Genomic DNA, 22,744 nt, shown 5'->3' on the forward strand with positions numbered 1-22,744 from the left:
GGACAGCTGGGGCTACAGGGAGTCCCTGCTTAAAAAAAAGAAAAAGACAAAAAAAAAAAAGAAAAAAAAAGAAAAGACCCATGGCCCATTACCTGTAAACTTCTTCCTGTGACTCTTGCACCTACTGTCATGGGGGGGATGTCGTCCTCCACGGGGGGGGGGGGTCATCCTCCACAATACCCTACTTCTCAGAGGTTCTGCCCCACGCCAGGCAAGCCCTGGCCAGCGAAGTGTCCATCTGTAAACACCCTGCTGCTCATCTGTGTCCTCCCAGGCCATTCAACTGAAAATGGCCCCTGGGCAACAACCTCTACAACATATGAATTTTTTAATTCACTTCATGGTGATAACTTTAGATCACCAAAAAGGAAACGGGAGGGGCGGGGTCACTGGAGAGATGGTTCAGTGGTCAAAAGCACTGACTGCTCCTGCAGAGGACCTAGGCTCAGTTCCCAGCACCCACACCGTGGCTAACAGTCTGTAACTCCAGTGGAGCCAATGCTCTCTTCTGGGCTCCAAGTACATTGCACATACAGGTACACTTACATGCAGGCAAATAAAGCACTCAATAACACATAAAATAAAATTAATTAAAGGTCAATCAATCAATAAAAAAAGACATGGGGGCTTGGTGGGTAAAGTGCTTGCCACCTGAGTGTGATGAACAGAGTCAGGATCCTCAGAACCCAAATAAAAGCAAAGTGGGTATCGCAGCCTGCCTGTAATACAGGAGAAGAAACAGAATCCGGAGCAAGCTGGCTAGCCAGACTAGCTGAAATGCTGTATTTTAGGCGCAGTGAGAGACCCTGCCTCAGTATATAAGGTGGAGAGTGATTAAGGAAGACACCTAAAGTCAATTCAAGCCCCCCACACCTCACCTGTACACATGCAAGCATACACATACACACAGCCACACATATATACACACGGAAAGGAAAAAAAGGAAAATGTAGTGGGCTGGACCTCTGCCTCCCACACTGCTCAGCACAGGACAGCACCTGAGCTCACTCCTACCACCCCCCTCCATCACTTCAAAAAACATCAGACAGGGACCTGCTTCTCTCACAGATCCTGCCCCAATCTTTCAAAAGCAAGATTTCCAACCACCAAGACTTGTATCATGCAAAAACTTTCTGACCTCACAGGTGACAAAGGAGGGAAGTCATAAGAGCACCCTCATCACCACTGTATATACGCCCCTGCCACGACTGCCTGTGGTGATCCTGGTTATCAGATGGGCTGTTGAGTACTGCAGTGTTGGTGCATGTGGTCTGGTATTAGCCACAACAGGTATCTGCTGGAGCTCACACACATTAGCAATGAGGGGTGGGAGGCTCACTACTAGCATATTTGGTACAGTTTTGTTAAGTTTTTTAAAAAGAAAAATAACAGAGGAAAACCCCATTGTCATCTATTTAACTTTGTATCCCTTCTACTTTTCAAATGAGCATGTGTTCCTTTGTAACTGAATGTAGCAGTGCCAAGAAGCACCCATGAAGGTAAAATGTGGCAGGCTGGACACATCTGCCTCCTATACCACCCAGTACAAGGACAGCACCTCTCAGCACTCTGAGAGGTCTGCGCTGTAGTTCACAGCACCAGAGCTAGCACCTTCCCAGCATGTAAAGGGATGGCCCACAGTACCTAGACTCAGTTCCCGGTGACACTATGCTTCACTGAGAGAGCCCAGAGCTACCCAGAAATCAAAGGTTACTAGAAACAGTGACTCAAGAGGCCTCACAACTGACTGAAACTTAGAAACTCATGAAGGGTTTTGTTGGCAGATAGGGGAAAATATCAGGATGACATCCTGGGGACAACTGTAAATGGCTAATCATGCTTTCACCATATACTGCACCCAATATCAAGTCAGGTGTATAACTAGGACTGCAGTTGTAAGAGAAAAGCTCCCTGGTCTCATGTGATACCTGCAAACAGGAATTTCTGGTCTTGAGTGAAGTGTGCTAGCACAGGCCTATAGGCCCAGCACTCAGGAGGCTGAGGCAGGAGAACTGATGTAAGTTCCAGGCCAGCCTTGAGACTCTGCCTCAAAACAAAATAGGGAAAAAACAAAAAACAAAAAAGGCCCACTAACAACAATTATTTTTAAAAAACCCAATGCCCACACACATTTTCTGGTCTTAGTATCTGCAGTTTATCTTCATCAAGAACATGGAGGAAGATAAATCAACTATGAGAAAATGTTACAAATTGGCAAACTTTTAAGTTTTCATTAAATATACTATTTCATGGGGCTTGAGAAATGGCTCAGTGGTTAAGAGCACTGACTGCTCTTGCAGAGGACCTGTGTTCAATTCTCAGCACCCATACGGCGGCTAACAACCATCAGTAACTCCAGTTCCAGGGGATCTGACACCTTCTTCTGACCTTCACAGGCATTGCACAACATGGGTGCCCTTACGCACATGCAGGCAATACACACACACATAAAAAAAAAAAAAAAAATTAAAGCCAGGCGTGGTGGCACACGCCTGTAGTCCCAGCACCTGGGAGGCAGAGGCAGGTGGATCTCTGTGAGTTCAAGGCCAGCCTGGTCTACATAGTGAGTTCCAGGACAGCTGGGGCTACAGGGAGACCCTGTCTCAAAAAGACAAAAAAAAAAAAAAAAAAAACCCAAAACTTCAGAATGAGGGACTAGAGAGATGGCTCAGCAAGTAAGAGCATTGGGTTCACATAGAGGCTCACAACCATCCCCAGCTGTTCCAGGGATCCAGCTCTTTTTCTAGCCTCCACCATGTACATGCAGACAAAACACTCACAAAATACAATAAAAATTTAAAAAACAAAACAAAACAACAACAACAAAAAAAATCACTTCAGAATGAAACACTGAGAAAACAAAGCATCTGCACCAACATCTACTGAGGAGTAAGTAGACCACTTCTCTGCCCTGACAACATGTCCTCAGCTCAGGCAGCTCCTGACTCCACAACCTCCTCCCCTCCAGGTACAGCAGGATAATCATGGCAATAAGTGCTGCAAGGACCACAGTGGGTCAGGCCACGGGTAATGCAGGGGCTGGGTGGAACCTGCAGACATGAGTGAGGACAGAGACAGGGGCAGCTGGAGAAAGATGCCCTATACCAAGGAGGCCAGCAGCCCAGGGTTTCCAGTCATGTAGAAACAGTCTGCACTCCACATTCTGCCCCTGCCGACTAAGAGCTCACATGTGACCTGCACAGACCCCTGCTCTCCTCTTCTTAGCACAGGGTCCCAACTGGCTTGCTACGGTTGTCTCTTCCAAACACTCACTGTACACTTTTCTCTGCCAGGTAGAGATGCCATTTTTGTTCCTCTTCCCAAGCTATCTACTCACTGCCCCCCAGCCCTATCCTCTGTCCTCATCTGTCTGCTATTGGTCTGTACCCACTCTAGCCATAGCAACAGCTTTTCTAATGACCTCCAAGGAAGGAATGGCTTATGGCCAGCAGCTCTCACATGGCTGGGATTCCTTCCATGGGCTCCCTGCCTCAGTCTCCCCTGCTATTCCTTTGCCTCTTCTCTCCCCACACTCTCTACTCGGGTGGACACATAGCAGCTATCTGTACCATGGCCATGTCCCTCAAGGAAGTGCTCCTTCAGTACGAGCATCCAAAGACCACACTGGGCAGGACACAACATTTGGCAGACACTCCACAGCAGAGCACTGTAGTGGAGAAGTCTGCTACTTTGGAGTGGCCATCCCCACTTCACAGCCAGAGTATGGGACTCAGCTCCCCAGTGTTGGGACTACAGGAGTACAATAGCATACCTAACAAAGTGGAGACTTGCCTTCAATATTACCCACAGTCGTACAATGACTTTGCCCCACAGGTCTCCTTAAGGTGCCTCCCATCCACTGGCCTCTCCCTGTCCTGTCAATGAACCAAGAAGCATTCATGCTACCTTCTTGAGACTGACCTTGATGAGGCCACATTCCCATAAAGGGTCCCTGTTTCTCTCCTAACAAAGCACTACTTACACTTCTTAAGTATATACCACACAGCCAGGAATACATGCCTGTGTTGCCCCTTCCAGTCCAGTTCACACAAGAGGACACTGAGGTTCTATAGCATGCCATTCAATCTGCTTCAGGAGAAAGACATGATGAGACCCTGCTCTTTTGGAACCTATAGCCCAAGGTCAGGCATGGTGGTACACACCTCTAATGCCGGCACTCAGGAGGCAGAGGTAGACAGATCTCTATGAATCTGAGGTTAGCCTGGTCTACACAGTGAGCTCCAGGCCAGGCAGGGTTACACAGTGAGAACACTGTCTCATAAAATAAAATTAAAAAAAAAAGAATGAAAGAAAATAGAACATGCAGGCCATAAAGAACTCACATAAGCCCATTCCAGACAACACAAAGACCAGTGGACAGCTGGCTGAATCTTTTAGTTAAAACCAATATATTTTCAGAAGATCCTGGGAATATTTAATGACTGGTCAAACATGTCATAGAGCACGTGGTGTTCAAGGCACTTTACCTTTACAGAGTTCTGTGAGCAGTAGGAACTCAGCCTGCCCAGTGTCCGATTCCTCTTTTCCTATGGATGCTGCAGAGCAGAACTGGACAATATTGGGGTGGCCGGAAAGTTTTTTCTGCATGTCTTGTTAAAGGAGAATATGAATAAACATATCCACAACTCTGTGCACTTAAATATTCACAGCATTAAGAGACCAAAGTCACAGTAACTGAATTGCCTTACATCTTAGCACATCTGAGCATCTGAACAGAATGACAACAGAAGGACAAGCAGGGACAATGAGGTGGTGGAGACTGTAGCAGGAAACTAGTGGAGATGGCAGACATGCGCAGGCTAGAGAGGCAGGCAGAGGCCTTCGGGGCTCCACAGCAGGGAGGCTCTTAGGAGTGACTGTGTCCATATTACTCTAAGCTCACACAGCCAGTGGGCTATCAGAGAGGACAGGGCTAGACAGAAAGGGAAAGCAAACTCTACCAGCAGTAAAAGCTGGGCCTTACCATATGGTAAAAGAGAAAAGGCGAGAAAAGTCCTGTCATCTGCCATCTGCACAGGGGAAGCAGAGCTTCTGTTAAGCAGTCACACTGAGGCCCACTGGTACAGTGGCCATGCACACAGCCCTCGCCCAGGTCATCAGAGGAGCAAAGAAGGGGTTCTCTTTTTGACAACTCTCCCATCTGCTTGGCATGCAGACTTCAAGGGTAGGACAGGATCAGGAACCTCCTTCCCAACACCTTGGAACCTTTCACTTTAACCTTCGGAATGCAGAACGAGGAAAACTCCTTTTCACTAGAAATGGTCTATAGGAAGTCTGACAAAAGCAAAAGGCTGATTTTAACACATCAAATGGAATGTTACAGAGCCTCCTGACAGCGGTGTCAAGCCTGATGCAAGCCAGTGCCTCCCTAAAAGATGGCGATAACTCTCAATCCCAGGAAAAGGATACCAAGAAGCAAACTTCCTGAATGATGGCTCTGTTCTTTTCTTCTTCATTGGACAGTAACCTCTGTCAGGGAATAGCACACAAGAAGATTGAAGTCTATTTATCTTCTGCTTAACACATCGCCTTATCTCAAACACCCTGGAAAATACAGGCACTTTGTCTAAGGGGCACTGAGTCTCAGGGAGCACAGCAGACCATTTACCTGCATTTGAACATCTGACCTGACAGAAACTTAAGAGACCCTGAGTGACCTTTATGATCCAAAGACCCAAGGAAAAGTAAAAATAAGCCAGAGTAAAACAAGACAGACGAGGAGATAAAAGATATGCTCAGCAAGTATGAACATACAATGCAGACTGTCAAAAGCAGTCCTGGCCCAAGGACCCACTAAGCTATGCCCTCCAACCCCCACCAAGACAGGACCAACCTGGTTGTTCAGCAAGACACAGGGCTGGGTGTACTGCTATGTCTCAGGACAAAACCAAAACTGCCTAACTAGATATCAAGGTCTAGAGACCCCTTGCACCACATTACTGTGACCCTATTTACAGACATGCTATGAATATAAATTCCATAACTGGCTTCTGAACTCTTCATATTCCTGGTGGAGCAGAGTGGTTGAAACCCAGAGAGGGCCATGCTCACTTTTCCTTCCAAAGCCGAGAAGCTCCCCAGGTGGGATAGGCAGCTCCCAAGGGAGTTCTCAACCCAAGCTACAGTCATGGGCATTAGGGTGAGCCCTAAGAACATGGAGGAGACAAGGACCAACAAACTAAAACTCATACAGGGAATGACAGAGATCCATCCCAAAACCAGCCCAAAATGTCTTTACAATAAACCAAAATCCACATAAAACAGCATGTCATTCTTTATTACCTTTAATGCATACTCTCTGCCACTTCCCAGATCTTGAGCTTCATACACAAATGCAAACCCTCCTAAAAATGAAAAATATTTTTCAGTCAGTGCTATGACTTACAACTTGGAAATACCTTTACTAACAATACAAACCAAACTTTGGCCATGGACAGTAATTTGCTCCCAACAAAACTGCAGCCCAATTTATATGTTCTGTTCAGTCAGGAAGGGAAAGTGATTAAGAAGCAGGAAATCTGCAAAACCAAAACAAGTCCTCTGAAAACAAGTAAAACTGACTAATTCTATGTAGGTTATCAAACACCAAGGAATACTAATGCAAATACAACAAATTGCCAACACCTGGAGGAAAGTAGACAGTGCGGCCCTAACATTGAAAGAAAAAAGAACAGGCCAGGCGTGGTGGCGCATGCCTTTAATTCCAGCACTTGGGAGGCAGAGGCCGGTGGATCTCTGTGAGGATTCAGCCTGTCTCTACACCAAGTTCCAGGCCAGCTGAGGCTACAGGCAGACCCTGTCTCAAAAAAAAAAAAAAAAAAAAGGAGGGGGGGGAACAGAACAGTATCACTCATAAAGATGGACCGAAGAACTCTAAAGTTTTGGTTTTTTGGCTTTTTGTGACAGGACATCAGGCTTGCCCTGAATTTCATTCTCTACCTCAGCCTCCCTGCTGCTGTGAGTACAACATCAACCCCAGCTCTTAAGAAGTTTTCAACTGGGGCTGGAGAGATGGCTTAGTGGTTAAGAGCACTGACTGCTCTTGCAGAGGACCCAGGTTCGATTCCCAGCACCCACATGGCAGCTACGAACTGTCTTTAACTCCAGTTCCAGGGGAATCTGGAGGTCTTCTGACCTCTGACCTCTGTGGCATTGCACGACACGGGTACACTCACAAACATGCAGGCAATAGACACACAAAATAATAAAAATAAGCCTGGCGTGGTGGCACATGCCTGTAGTCCCAGCACTTGGGAGGCAGAGGCAGGCGGATCTCTGTGAGTTCAAGGCCAGCCTGGTCTATGTAGTGAGTTCCAGGACAGCTGGGGCTACAGGGAGACTCTGCTTCAAAAAGACAAAAATAAAAAATAAAAAAAATAGTTTTCAACTATAAAACAATAAATAAAGTATCAGCTAATCAAACCCAGCAATAAACAGGGCTAATACACCATGACCATGGTTTAACATCTGAAAATCAATTAAACTCTATAATTTTGGTTTAATTTGCTTCATTTCTAAAACTTCCTTTAAATAGAAAAATCCCATCATGAAATTTAAACGTGCCAACAACCAAGTGCTCAAACCACTGACACTCAGTATTGTACCAGAGCCTCCAGCCAATGCAATCAGACAAGAAAAAGAAAATGAAAGACATCCATATCATAAAAGATGTTTTTAATCTGTAGATTAATACGATCTTCTGTGCAGAAGACTAGTGAAATCTCAAAAAAGGAAAAAGGGAGAGAGAAGGGAAGAAAAATGAGAGAAAAGATGAAGACTGGTGAGCTGGTTCAGCAGATAAAGGAGCTTGCCACCAAGTCTAACAACCTGAGTTCAATCCCTGAACCTACATTGTCGAAGGAGAGGACAGAGGGCCACAAGTTCACCTCTGACTTCCATATGTATGTCATTATATGCCTCCCCCAACCAATAAATAAATGTTAAAAAAAGAAACCACTGTAATAAATTAATTTAGGTAGAGAGGAGAATATAAAAACGAGATACAAAAATCAACTATTTCTACACATCCCTTTATAAATTTAAATATAAGCAATAAGCACAAAAGCATGATCCATTTTTTAAAAAAGAACCACATCAAATAAAGAATTTCTATTCTTTTACTTAGGAGAGAGAATAAAAAAGACACGCCACTAATTAGTTTTGCAAATCACCATTGGATGAAGGATTTTTTTTACAGAAAATATAAAGAAACCCACAAATTCAGGAGAGCAGAGACTCAGGAACAGGAACCACAGATCCTGTTGGCACACAAGGACTGACTGAAACTGCATATAACATCTGACTCAACACATGGACTTAGGGGCACTTATACTCCATAATGGTTCTGGAGCACTGTTATCATTTTCTACTTCAATGGACCTCCCTAGCTCTAAGTCCACAGACAGCTTCAGAAGGCCTCAGCAGTGACCCATCTTCGAAGCAGCAGTGAGCAGGAGCCAAAACAAGAACACACAGGGTAATCTAAAAACCCTTTGTGCTTGGCATCTCTAACACTATTTACACTCCCAATAAGCTGCTTTTAAAAAACAATGAAGAGGGGGCTGGAGAGATGGCTCAGGGGTTATGAACACTGGTTGACCTTCCAGAGGATTTAGGTTCCATGCCCAGCATCCACATGGCAACTAACAACCATCTATAACTCCAGTTCCAGGGGATCTGACACTCTCTTCTGGTCTCTGTGGACATTGCACAACATGGGTACACTTACATATATGCAGGCAAGATACTCATACACATAAAATAAATTAAAAAAAATTTTTTTAAATGAAGAGGCTGGGCATGGTGGCACACATCTTTAATCCTAGCACTAGAGAGGCAGAGGCAGGTTGACCTCACATCCAGGCCAAACTGGTCTACACAGTGAATTCCAGGCCAACTGGGGCTACAGGGAGACCCAGTCTCAAACAAAATTAAATAAAAATAATGAAGACTTAGAACAAATTCTGAAAAGGGTAGTATCCTAGTTTGTTTCTCCAGTGCTGTGACAAAACACTCTGACTACTACCAACTTAGGGAGGAAAGGGTTTAATTTGTCTTACATCTCCCGGGTCACAGTGCATCCGGGTCACAGTGCATCCGGAAGCCCAAGGTAGGAACTCAGGGCAGGAACCTGGAAGCAGGAACTGGAGCACAAGCCATGGAGGAATGCTGCTCACTGGCTTGCTCCCCTGGCCCCTGCTCAGCCTGCTTTCTTATGCAACACAGTCCCACAGTGGGCTGGGCCCTCCCACATCACTCATCAAGAAGATGCCCCTCAGACATAGCCACAGGCAAGTCCAATAGAGGCAATTCCCCAACTGAGGCTCCCTCAACCCAGGTGTGTCAAGTTGACACTAAAGCTATCCAGCACAGGCAGAAAGCTATTCAGCTTCATTGATTCTGTCCAATAACCCATTACAAAGCCCAGGACCAAATTTTAAAAACTACAAAAAACATTTGACTGCAAAACTTGATCTATCGTTAAATCCTCTGTGACAAAACCTGACATAAACTGATATGGCCAATTTACAGACTTTAATCCACAATGAGAATATTAATATTAAATGAATACATCTAATAATAGAAACATCAATGTATTTGACTATAGAATGGTTTCTCAATCCCTCTGGGAATATCCCATAATAAGATCATACCCAGAATCATCTTTCTTTTTAAAAATTTTTTTGATTTTTTTAAAAAATATTTTATTATTTTTATTTTATATATACGAGTGTATTGCCTGCATGTATGTGAGTGCACCTGTGTCATGCAATGCCGTGGAAGTCAGAAGAGGGCTTTGGAGTCCCCTGGAACTGGAGTTAAGGGCGGTTTGTAGCCACCATGTGGGTGCTGGGAATCGAACCCATGTCCTCTGCAAGAGTAGTCAGTGCTCTTAACTGCCGAGCTGTCTCTGCAGCTCCAGAGCTTCAGTTTTTATAACTGTATTCAGAAATCTTTGTCAGGGCCTGAGCACAGGAGGTATTTGATTAGATAGCTAATAAATGAATGAAAAAGAGAAAATAATTCTGCCCTGCCTACTTTTATTACTTTCTATAAGAATGAATTCCCAAGAACGTATAATACTTTCTAAAAATTTAGAAAATTGTTACTAATGACAACTTTTTTGTGTGTTTGTATGTGTTTCTGTTTTTTTTTTTTAAACAGCTGCAGGGCAAGGCCACATAGAGTCTATAGATCATATATATAAAATAGAATACAACGAATTGATGGGGGTGGCATTAAGGGGAGGAGCGGATAGGGGAGGGGATTTAAATACCATCAAATTATACTGTATGAAAATGTGGGACTGGAGAGTTGGCTAAGTGGTTAAGAGCATTAACTGTTCTTGCAGAGGGCCCGGGTTCGATTCCCAGCACCCAAGTGGTGGCTATGAACCATCCTTAACTCCAGTTCCAGGGGAATCTGAAGCCCTCTTCTGACCTCCACAGCATTGCACGACATGGGTGCACTCACATACATGCAGGCAATACACTCATACACATAAAATAAAAATATTTATTTAAAAATATTACATTTTTCTTACCGTTTCAGTTCAGAAAGAAACTTCAAACAACACATTAAGTCTAAAAGGAAAAAATCCACAGTTCACAAATGCATGGGTTACTCTTACTCCTGGCTGGGCCAGGATCTCAAGAGGGAGTTCTCTGCACAGTGACAGTGGCTGCTCATACTTCCTAGTTCTTCATCCTGGGTGCTGTGTGGCCTGGTAAACTTCCTGCTTTACATAAACCTCCCTCTCCTGCCAATCAGTATCACCTCCCCCACCAGAGATGGCCTCCTGACCGCCTGGGTACACAGGCAGCCACCCTAGTATTCTCCATGTTGTTAACTGTACTGTCCCACCCTGAGCTGCCTCTTCCTTCCACCATTTGAACATGTGCTTCACTTTACATTGCACAAGAGAAGAAACCAGGTCTCCTGTCTCATCTCTTCCTCCATCCCTTCCCTCCCTTGTTCTGTAGATTGAACCCAGAGCCTCATGCATATCAGGCAAGCACTGTACCACCCCAACCCTCTTTTTACTTTTTATTTTGAGTTAGCATTTTACTAAGGTTGGCCTTGAATTCTATCTTGAACTTGGAATTTTCCTGCCTCAGTCTCCCAAGTAGCTGGGATTATAGGTGTGTGCCACTAAATCAGGCTTGAATTTCTTGAAGAATGAAGATAACAGCCTGGTATCGTTAGAATAAAGATCTGGGGTAATCACTGTCATTATCCCACAACACTCACAATCACTCACAAAAGATGTGAGGGATTATCACATATCAAAATATTACTGGAGGTACTAACCCCACCTCTAAAGAGAGAAGTGTCAGAGGTTTTTCTCACCAAATCATCTTCAAATCTGCTTATAAACACAGTGGAGACAAGGCTGGAGAGATAGATCAGCGGTTAGGACCATTGGCTGCTCTTGCAGAGGACCCCAGGTTTGATTCCCAGCACCCACAAGACAGCTAACAACCGGCTATAACTCCAGTCCCGGGGAATCTGATGCCATCTTCTGAACTCCACAGGCATTACATGACATAGGTACATTTACATACATGTAGGCAATATACTCACACACACAAAATAATATATATAAAATATTTAAATAAACACAGTGGAGAAAATGTATAAAAAAGGTACAACCAAAACACTCCCTCAGTCCTTCCAGAATAAAAAATGTTTAAAAAGTTCCCTGACCCCACAGAGCACACAGGAGCCATCTTAGGACTTTCTGGTACTGAGAACTATTGCAGACCCAGGTCAGGTGTCCCTCGTCTCCTTGAGCCAATCTGGCAGAACACAACTGTATTTAGCAGGTGAACTTGACAGCTAGTTAGACCTAACAAATCCCTAGGTACTGACGCACAAAGGAAAACGGAAAACAGAACTTCACGTTTACTGCAGATCTTGTGTGAGGGACAGAGAGGACATTCCAGAAGTTACAAACTAAACTGACAGCAGACTGGCTTCAAGACACCGGTATTTTTTTTTGGGGGGGGGGTCTTTTTGAGACAAGGTCTCCCTGTAGCCCCAGCTGGCCTGGAACTCACTATGTAGACCAGGGTGGCCTCGAACTCACAGAGATCCGCCTGCCTCTGCCTCCCCAGTGCTGGGAGGCCAAGACACTGGAACTTTTAAGAGGTCATTTACAAAAAGATATCCAGAGGTGAGGCAAACAGTAAGACCGTAAGAACTGAAAATGAGGGCCGGCCATCGCACACCTTCATTCCCAGCACTCAGGAGGTAGAGGCAGAGGTAGGCGGATCTCTGTGAGTTCAAGGCCAGCTGGAGCTACAGGGAGACGCTGACTCAAAAAGACCAAAATAAATAAATAAATAAATAAAGGAGAGGGAGAGACTAAAAAAGAGACTAAAGGACCCTGCATTGGTGTACCCTCTACCTCACCAGGCAGGGGAGGGGTTGCCCGGGACTGCAGAGCTCCCCAGATCTCAGCAGCACGCGCACTGCCATCCTGAAAGCATAACTACTCTTGCTAGCCTGACCCTTGGACTAACTAACTCTACCCTCCAGTAAGGAAGTGTTCAGCGCAGTCCCAGCCCTCCTGAGCAGTCACCTCCAGAGGCCCGGACCCACAGGCCTTCCTGTGGTCACCCTTCCTGGCCAGGCCCCACCCCGACCTGACTCACACCCCAGCAGTGACCTCCCCAGCGCTGACCTGATCCACACCCCACGGTGCCCATTCCCGCGGACCCTATGTCCCCCGCCCAGGGGTGAGGCTCCCCAGCCTTGATCTGATCCATACCCCAGTGGTGACCCTCCCCGGCCCTGACTTAACTCAGACCTCGGAGGAGCTCCTGTCCTGTCCCGCGCGACCACCCAGGCAGTGATTCTCCCCGACGCTGAGCTGACTCACCACCCCGGCAGGGACCCTCCCGCCCAGCCCCCCGCGGCCTGGCGACGCCCCGCGCCTTACCCTCCGCCAGGACCCGCCGCACCCGCAGACGCAGCTCGCCCAGCTCCACCGTCTGCCCCACGAAGTCGCTCTGGTCGCGGCTGGCAGCTCCGCCCAAGGAGCCAGGGCCGGCCAGGAAGTCGAGTGCAGACTGCAGCAGTGACATGGCGGCAGCCGCTCCGAGGTGGCGGGAGCAGGACCCGGGCTCCGCTCGGGCTCTGTGCTGCAGGATCAGCAGCTGCCGGCGTACAACCCCGCCATCTTCCGTCCGCGCCGTGACATCAACACGAGAGCACGTTGCGTCGCGGCGCCACGGCCCCGCCCCAGCTCGGCGAGCGGGGAAGGGCGCGTGGAGTCACTTCCGCCCGGTCCTGGGCCCGCAGGCGCAAAGGGGGCGGAGTCCGGGCCCGCGAGTTCCGTGGAGGCGCGAACCGGGGGTTGCCGTGACCCGCCCCGGCCACACGAGCTCCCGCCGGCCCGGAATCGGCCGCTTTTGTCCCGCCTAGGTGACGGGGGTCATCGCGGGACGTTGGGCGCGCGCTGCCCGCTTGTCCCGGAGCCCGCGGCTAGCCCCCGACGGCTCAAGGTAAAGCGAGGCCTGGATCCCTGGGGGGGGGGGGCGGGGGGGTAGAAGACCGGCCCCTGATGGCCCACACAGTGCTAGGGGAGGATGAGCTAGTTGCTGCCATTGAAAACTGAGAACCATAAGTTTAAGAAGCAAGTCGTCTGGAAGAGTTAGCCCCAGATTCCCGAGTGGCCGAACCATTTCGAGCTGCCTCCTTTGGGTGAGACAGTCTTGCTACCCTCGCCTGTCTCCATCCCTGCTCGGTCCCTGGGACCACGTGAGTGTGCAGCCCCCTGTATAGAGTTGTGTTCTTGGACTAAAAAGTGGATCCTGAAGCGCAGATCCACATCTTAAGCGTCCCAGAGTTCCGTGTTGTTAAAGGTACCTTTTTGAGACTACCACTTGGTATCTTAAAAGTCAAGTAGAGAAATGAAAGATGACTTTAGCCACAGGGAGGTGGTTTCGGTGAGCTGCAGTTTCTTGGGAATGGCAGAGTGGAAGCTACACATCGGTGTAAACTCAGGTTTATGCAGAAGTGTGGGAGCTACATTCAGGTCAAAGGGTATTTTCTTGGGGCATAGAAAAGCACTTTTCTACAAGAATACTTAGAAGAGGCAGAGAGGAGGAAATATGGCTTATAGTGTGTGGGTAACTCTTTACTGGAATGGAGCTGAAGGCATTCCCTGGTGACATCAGATTTCAGAAAGAGAGAGAGAAGGTAGGGAACCCATGGCTAAACATTGTCGAAACCTAAAATAGCCATCATGAGAAGCTTCATGAATAATTCACTGGAATGCATGATAGACTTTAAAGCAAACTCCTACCACCATGAACTAGGACAAGTGGATGTTTCTATATCATGTAATTAAAAACCAGAGTCTGCCTAAACAAATAGTACGGAAGTACAAATCACCTTATGGCATTGCAGTAGTTGCCGCACAACACCATCCTTTTTTCTCTTGATCTTTTTGATAGGGTCTTCCTGTAGCCCCAGCTGGCCTGGCAGTTGCTATATAGACCAGGGTGGCCTTGAACTCACTGAGATCTGCCTGCCTCTGCCTCCTGAGTGCTGGGACTAAAGGCATGCGCCACCATACCCGGCTTACAATACCATCTTAACCCAGATGCGTCTTCATAGTCTTCTCTCCTGAACTCCTACATGTTTCATAGGCATCTCACCGTATGTATGAACATATACATATCTGAAACTGAATCTATGGGCCTAACATATTCTCCTGTAGTAGATTTTATAATAAAAGATATTGTCGAAGAATAGTGAATTAATGAAGGGGTGACTTCATCAAAAGAACAAAACTATAAACACAAGCTTAATACCAAAGTTCTAAAATGTGTTAATCAAAAGCTAATAAACTCGAAAGAGGGACAGACAATTGGAGGTTGAGGTAGTTAGAGAGTGTTCTTTCTTTTTTTAAAAAAAAATATTATTTTTATTTTAAGGTGTATGAGTGTATTGCCTGCATGTGTGTAAGCACACCCATGTCATGCAGTGCCCTTGCAGGACAGAAGAAGGTGTTGGATTCCCCCAGGGCTGGAGTTACAGATTGTTGTTAGCTACCATGTGGGTGCTAGAAATCAAACCCTGGTCCTCTGCAGGAGCAGTCAGTGCTCTTAACCACTGAGCCATCTCTCCAGCCCCCAAGAGTATTCTTTTCTTAATAAATGATAAGTTCCCAGATCACAAAGGCTATAGCAGACTTGAATAACTGTCAACTAATGTTAATTAATGAACACTTACAGAGCAGTCCCTACAATATTAGCACAATACACTTTTTTTTTTTTTTTTTGGTCTTTTTGAGACAGGGTCTCCCTGTAGCCCCAGCTGTCCTAGAAGTCACGGTGTAGACCAGGCTGGCCTTGAACTCACAGAGATCCGCTTGTCTCTGCCTCCCAAGTGCTGGAATTAAATGCGTGCACCACCAGGCAAGTGAATCTGAGTTTTATAGCACCCTGATCTACATAGCAGGTTTCAGGCCAGTCAGCTACACAGTGAGACCATCTCAAACAAATAAAAAACTGAAAACTGGGGCCTGGAGAGATGGCTTAGTGGTTAAGAACACTGGCTGTTCTTATAGAAGTTCTGGGTTCAAATCCCAGCACCTAACAGGCAGCTAACAACTGTCCATAACTCCAGTTCCAAGGGATCTGATAGCCTCTTCTGTCCTCTGCTGCCTGCATTGCATGACACGGGTGCACTTACTTACATGCAGGCATAACACTCATACACATAGAACAAAAATAATACACTGGGTATGGTGGTACATGCCTTTAATCCCAGCACTTGGGAGACAGAGGCAGGCGGATTTCTGTGAGTTCGAGGCCAGCCTGGTCTCCATGGTGAATCCAGGACAGCTGGGGCTACAGGGAGACCCTGTCTCAAAAAGACCAAAAAAAACCCAACCTCAATGGGTAAAGGAAAAGCATTTAACACACATCCTGATTTTAAAAACAAAAACTCAACCTCAGTGAACTAGGAATAAACTGAAAACACTTTCAATATGCTCCTGAGTGTATCTTTGAAAAATTTGCAGTTCTGAGGCTGGAGAGATGGCTCAATCCCATGCCCCGCATTTTCATTCTTGTCTTTTTTCCATGTGTCTTAAAACTGGTATTCAATAAAGATAATTTGTAGCTAGCATGTTCTGAACATTTAAATTCTAGGTGCTAGGCTGTGTTCTTCTAACCACGGTAAGGAACCCCAATACACTCATTTTTATTTTGAAACAGAGTCTTGCTATGTAGCCTAGGCCGGCCTCAAATTGTACTCTTGTCTTCACTTCTTTAGTGATAGGATTACAAGCAGGCACCACAACCACACACCATTTTAGCCATTTTGTGTGTGGTGCAGGTGTGTGTGCACCAGAGGTCAATGTTGGATGTCTTCCTCTAGCCCTCTCCTTACTATTGTTAGAATTGTTTTTTGAGACAGGGTCTAGCTGGCCTGGAACTTGCTATGTAAACCAGGCTGACCTTGAACTCAAAGCCTACCTCTGCTTCCCCTGTGTTGGGATTAAAGATATGCATCACCACGCCAAGCCTTCTGTCTTGTTTTTTTGAGTCCTGGTCTCCCATTGAACATGGAGCTCATAGATTTGCTAGTCTGGGTAGCTAGTGAGCTACCAGGGTCCTCCTGTCTCTGCCTCTCAGTGCTGGGATTACAGGCATGTGCTGCCACACCTTGCTTTTAATGTGGGTGCTGGGGAGTCAGACTCAAATCCTCATGCTTGCATAGCAAGCATTTTACCTCAGCCCCCATTTTAGCCATTTTTAAGTGTGCAGTTGAGCAACCATCACCATTATCCCTTCACAGAACACTTCATCTTGCAAAACTGAAACTTTGTCCTCATTTAAATACTCCATTTTCCCAGTCTCCGGCCATTCTACTTTGTTTATGAATTTGACTGCACCAGGGACCTCATTAAATGGAATCATGAAGACTTGTGCTTATATTACTGACTTGTTTCATGTAGCATAGTATACTCAAGATATATTCATGTTGCATCATGTGCCAGAACTTTTAAATCTGAGCAACATTCCATTGTGAATAGGTGTATATATGTATATACACATGGCATTTTTATCCATTCAGCTGTAGTAGATTGGTGCTTATGTTGCTTCCTCTCACTGTTTTGAGTGTTTCTGTAACATTGGTGCACAGATGTTTCAGAGTCCTGGCTTTCAGTTCTTTGGAATACCTAGAAGTGGAATTGCTTGACCCAGTGGCAATCCTATTTTTAATTTTATAGCATCTTCCATACTGTTTTCCATAGCAGCTGCGTGATTTGACATTCCCACCAACAGTGCACAAGAGCTCCAGTTTGCCCATGGCCCTATCAGATCGCTCACTGTTCATCTTTATTTCACCCACCCTAGCAGATTATGGTCTCACTGTGGTTTGATTAGGTTTTCAGTGATGCAGCCAAATGATGTTTAGTCTGTTTTCATATGCTTAGTAGCCAGTCACACAACTTCTTTGGCAAAATGCTCACATTCTTCACCCATTTTTCTTTGCCTATTGTATTGTTGTTGAATTATGAGTTCTATATACTTTTTAAATTTTGTATTTTTATGTATGAGTACTTTGCCTGCATTTATGTAAATGCACCACAAGCATCCAATGCCAGTGGAGGCCAGAGGAGTGCATCAGATCCCCTGGAACTGTAGTTAAAGACAGCCTCCATGTGGGTGCTGGGAACTGAACCCAGGTCCTCTGCAAGAGCAGCAGGTGCTCTTAACCACTGAGCCATCTCTTGACAGCCCTGTTCTTTATATTTTTTAACTGCTAGACACTTATCGAATAGTTATGACTTGCACATATTTCCTCATATTGTATAGATTGTCTTTTTATTTTCATTTTTAAGTTTAAGAGAAATTTTATTGATTCAAGAATTTCAATTAATTGAATTATTGATTCAAAAATTCAATACAGTGAATTTTTATTATATTCAGGCCTCCCCTCATCTCCACCCTCATCCTACTACCCCCCACCCCTGATTTCATGTCTTCTATTAGCAAATAAAAAACCCCATATAGCCTACATAATTCAACTGAATTTGGTGTTGGAGAAATTATATCTCATTAGAGTGTCAGTGATCCATAATTCTTACACACAGGTGTGTCAAAGTAAGGAATGACTCCCTTTGTATGTGGTTTTAGTTTAGAATACACCCAGGTTTCTTGGAATGGAATTTTCACTCTTAGTTTCTGTTACACATTGCTTAGAAATATCAGGTAGGGAGAGAGTGCCAAGTTCTGGCCTTCCTCTGGCAGAGGGCCTGAGAACGCAAGGGACAGCCTGAGAGTCCCCGATCCTGCCTCCACTTGGTGGTGAGCTGTCATGGTACAGTGACCACAGTCCAAGCCTGAAGGGCTTGGGGACCCCGATGGATAGAAATCAAGACTTGGGAGATGCAGAGGCTTGTGTACCACTGCATGTTTATTGTGAACTAAAACAAGCTTATATAGGAATCAGATCTGGAGTAACCAAGAAATAACTAAGGATACATCACTAAACAGAAAGTAGGATACATCACTAAACAGAAAGTAACCAAGGAATAACCAAGGATACATTATGTTACCACCAAGAATACATTACTTCACCAACCGAAACTCACACAACGTTTATAGTATCCACAGCTGGTCAACAGGCAGAGAATAATACTATGGAGTGCTCAGTCTTAAATGAGACACTTATACTATTTAAAACATCTTAGATATAAGGTTATTACTCTAAGCAACTACTATAATTCATTATTTCTATATATAAACCAAGCTAACGGTGCCCATAAACTGAAACAGAACATTTTAGTTATGTTTCTAAGACTGCCAATTAATCAGGGAAGCATAGCCTGTCAACCCAGACCACAGAAGCAGAGAGCAGGGAAACTCCCAGGGTAGAAGCAGTCTTTCTCCAAAGCTTAAGTCAAGGCAAACCGCCACAGCCTAATGCAGCAATGGCTGTGCCCATAATAATAGTAGCTCCCAACAGTGAGCTTCCCCTAATTGCATCATACCCATCCCTCTACCTGGGATTTCGTGAGGCCCCTCCCAAGACCCCAGGGCAGATCTGGCTTTGATAGGCTAAGACTGAGATCCTAGCAGACAGCCTGAGACGGTGGGTTTCCACCTCCATCAGTGTAGCAGCTCTGATCTCAGCCAGAGAATGCTGAGTTCTGGCCTCCCTCATGTGGTGAAGGAAGCCTGAGTGTACCTGACTGGAACCTGAATTGGGCTTCTGTGGGTACTCCTGAATAAGCTGATCTGAAACCATCAGTTCCCTCCAAAATTAAACCTGAGAGAACCTGAACCCTGTACCAACCAGCTTTACATAACCAATAAAGAAAGAATCTAGGCACCCCAATAATACAAACAGAAGCATACTTGAACTTAATTCTCATATCAGAATCATAAACAACAAAAGACATTCACATGCCAAAATCACAATGAAAGAATAATAAAATGAAAGCCAAAATACTATGTCCCTACCAAACTCCACCAATCCTGTAGAAGATTTCTACAAGGAGAACCCCCTAGAGATAAGCCAGGTCACTGAATTTAAAGAATACATGAACAAGCAAAGAACTAAAAGAAGATAGGGATAAACTTCTGAATGAATTCACAAAGGAGATGGAAACATTGAAGAAAACTCAGGCAAAATAAGCCAACTTGAAACAACAGGGGAAAGCCTCACCTCTAGAGTGAATGAAATGGAAAACAGAATATCAACACTGGAAGATAAAGTTGAAGAATTGGACCACTCAAGCAAAGATTATGGAACTTAAAAAAAAAAAACAACAACACAGGAATGGAATATACAAGGGATGTGGGACATCATGAAAAGACCAAACCTATGAATCATAGAAATAGAGGAAGGAGAAGAATTTCAGGTTAATGATATTAAACAGGATTGTAGAAGAGAATTTCCCGAAATTAAGGAAAGACATCCTCATACAAATACAGGAAGCACATAGAACACCAAATAGACAAGATCAGAAAAGAAACTCCTCCCCACGACCTATCATAGTAAAAATACTAATTGTACAGAACAAAGAATACTAAAAGCAGCAAAAGAAAACAAATCACATACAAAGGAAAAGCCTATCAGAATTACAGCCGACTTACCAGTGCAAACTATGAAAGCCAGAAGAGCCTGGACCATGGTATTTCCAGTTCTACATGACAATAAATGCCAGCCCAGAATACTTTACCCAGCAAAAAATATCTATTATAGTTGAGGGAGAAAGACAAATCTTCCATGACACAAATAGCTTGAAAGAATACATGTCCACAAAACGAGCCCTTCAAAGAATACTTGGAACAATACAGAGAGTGGAGAGAGAAACAGCTACACCCCAGGGACAACAGAAGAAAACAAAGTTATAATTGATGAAACAAAATTAAAGAACATGAACAGCAATCAAAATGATGGCAACCAATACACATCTTTCAATAATAACCTTAAATATCAATGGACTGAACTCCCCAGTCAAAAGACACGGGCTAAGTGAATGGATTAAGAAACAAAATCCATCTCTTTGCTGTCTGCAAGAAACCCATCTCACCTTCAAGGACAGGCACTACCTTAAGATAAAAGGATGGAAAAGAATATTCCAAGCAAATGGCACTAAGAAACAAGCAAGGGTTGCAATTCTAATATCTGACAAAATAGACTTCAAAGTAAAACTAAGCAGAAGAGATAACGAGGGCCACTTCATTCTGATCAAAGGAACAGTTAACCAAGAAGATACTACAATCTTTAACATATATACACCAAACTCTTGTGCACCCAAATTCATATAAACCACACTACAGGACTTTTAAGACATCAATTAACCCCAACTCAGTAATAGTAGGGGACTTCAATACCCTGCTCTCTCCATTAGGTCAGCTGGACAAAGAATAAACAGACATCTGAATTAAATGATACCAAACATCAAATGGACATAACAGACATCTTTCAAATACTCCACCCAAGCATCAACCTTTTTACTCAGCACCCCATGAAACTTTTTCAAAAATTGACCACATACTGGGCCACAAAACAAACCTCAACAAATACAAGAAATTTGAAATAATTCCATGTGTTCTCTCAGACCACAATGCAGTAAAGCAAGAAATCAACACTGGACAAAGCCTTAGTCACTACATGAACTCATGGCAATTGAACCACACACTCCTAAACAATGAGTGGGTCAAAGGAGAAATTAAGAAAGAAATAAAGGAATTACTGGAATTCAACAAGGACAGTACAACACAACCTCTGGAACACTTTAAAAGCAGTCCTAAGAGGGAAGTTTATAGCTCTAAGTGCCTACATTAAAAAATTAGAAAGCACCCAAATAAATGACCTAACACTGCAACACTGGAAAGGCAAGAACAAATAAAACCAAAACCCTGCAGAAGAGAGGAAATCACAAAAATCAGACCAGAAATTAATGAAATAGAAACAATGCAAAGAATCAATGATTCTAAGAGCTTTTCTTTGAAAAGCTAAACAAGATAGACCCTTAGCCCAGTTAACCAAAAGAAAAAGAGCAACTCCAAATCAACAAAATCAGAGATGGAAGGGGAAACATCACAACAGACACCAAAAAGATCCAGACCATTATTAGGGAATATTTTAAAAACTTAAACACTACTAAATTTGAAAATTTAAAAGAAATGGATGGATATCTAAAATCATGGGAACCACCAAAGTTAAACCAAGAAGAGATCAACAGTTTAAACAGACCCATAACATATAAGGAAATTGAAACAGTAATACAAAGCTTCCCAAAACTAAAAAAAAAACCCAGGCTCAGATGGATTTACAGTAGAATTCTACCAGACATTTAAAGAAGACATCTAACCAATACTACTTAAATTATTCAAAACAATAGAAACAGAGGGAGAATTCCCAAATTCCTTCTATGAAGCCAGCATCACTCTAATACCCAAACTGGGTAAAGTCACAACCCCCAAAAAAACTATAGACCATATCCTTAATGAACATAGATAAATTCCAAAAAAAATACTTGCAAACCGTATACAGACACACATCAAAAAGATCATTCACCATGATCAAGTCGGCTTTATCCCAGAAATGCACGAATATACACAAGTCAATAAACGTCATTAATCAGATAAATGGACTCAGACAAAAACCACATTGTTATCTCAGTAGATGCAGAAAAGGCTTTTGACAAAATTCAGCATGCATTTATGTTCAGAGTTCTAGAGGGAATTGGACTGGAAGGAACCTACCTCAGCATAATTAAAGCTATATACAACAAACCCACAGCCAACATCATTCTAAATGAAGAAAAACTGGAAGCATTCCCATTAAAATCAGGAACCAGACAAGGCTGCCCACTATCTCCACACCTTTTCAACATAGTGCTTGAAACTTGCTACAGCAATAAGACAGGAGAAGGAAATTAAAGGATACTATTGGAAAAGAAGAGGTCAGACTATCCCTTTTTGCAGATGATATGATGCTTGATAGGTAGAGAGCGGGCAGGAACGAGCATGCGGTGGAAAGCACGAGTGGATGGATGAGGCATCGAGGCACAGATGGAATTCTCAGCGGGATACAGATTTATTTTGCATGGGGCACCTTTCCCTCGGGGAAGGGAAAGATGTCAGCGAAGGGAAAGATGTCAGGGAAGATGTCCGCCCACAGGTTGTGAGCTGGGACTTTATATATGGGGGCTTTAGGGTGTGGAAGGGGGGAATGTTTG

The 22,744-nt window shown here is 44.4% G+C and overlaps 2 protein-coding genes across 14 annotated transcripts in view; one reads left to right on the forward strand and one right to left on the reverse strand.

Annotated features, from left to right (window-relative positions):
- Positions 1 to 13,245, reverse strand: part of Gak (cyclin G associated kinase) — a 70,870-nt gene extending 57,625 nt beyond the window's left edge. For 3 of the 8 annotated variants that reach the window (XM_008841783.2, XM_029567664.1, XM_008841787.3), the window contains exons 1-4: positions 12,965 to 13,245; positions 6,304 to 6,365; positions 5,431 to 5,490; positions 4,488 to 4,602 (exon numbers count right to left, since the gene is read on the reverse strand). In XM_008841783.2, coding sequence (XP_008840005.1) covers positions 4,488 to 4,602; positions 5,431 to 5,490; positions 6,304 to 6,365; positions 12,965 to 13,109 — 382 coding nt within the window. In that variant the 5' untranslated portion in view covers positions 13,110 to 13,245. The remainder of the gene's footprint in view (positions 1 to 4,487; positions 4,603 to 5,430; positions 5,491 to 6,303; positions 6,366 to 12,964) is intronic. The other 5 variants (XM_008841785.3, XM_008841784.3, XM_008841786.3 and 2 more) reach the window with 4 other exon arrangements.
- A 93-nt stretch (positions 13,246 to 13,338) lies between these two features.
- The window catches only part of Tmem175 (transmembrane protein 175), a 30,028-nt gene continuing 20,622 nt past the window's right edge, over positions 13,339 to 22,744 (forward strand). For 4 of the 6 annotated variants that reach the window (XM_008841791.3, XM_008841796.3, XM_029567673.1 and 1 more), the window contains exon 1: positions 13,340 to 13,529. The gene's annotated coding sequence lies outside the window, so the exon portion shown is untranslated. Of the gene's footprint in view, positions 13,530 to 22,744 lie in introns of all 6 variants that reach the window. The other 2 variants (XM_008841793.3, XM_008841794.3) reach the window with 2 other exon arrangements.

This window comes from Nannospalax galili, unplaced genomic scaffold (assembly GCF_000622305.1).
Source record: "Nannospalax galili isolate Female #2095 unplaced genomic scaffold, S.galili_v1.0 scaffold101, whole genome shotgun sequence".
Lineage (NCBI taxonomy): Eukaryota > Metazoa > Chordata > Mammalia > Rodentia > Spalacidae > Nannospalax > Nannospalax galili.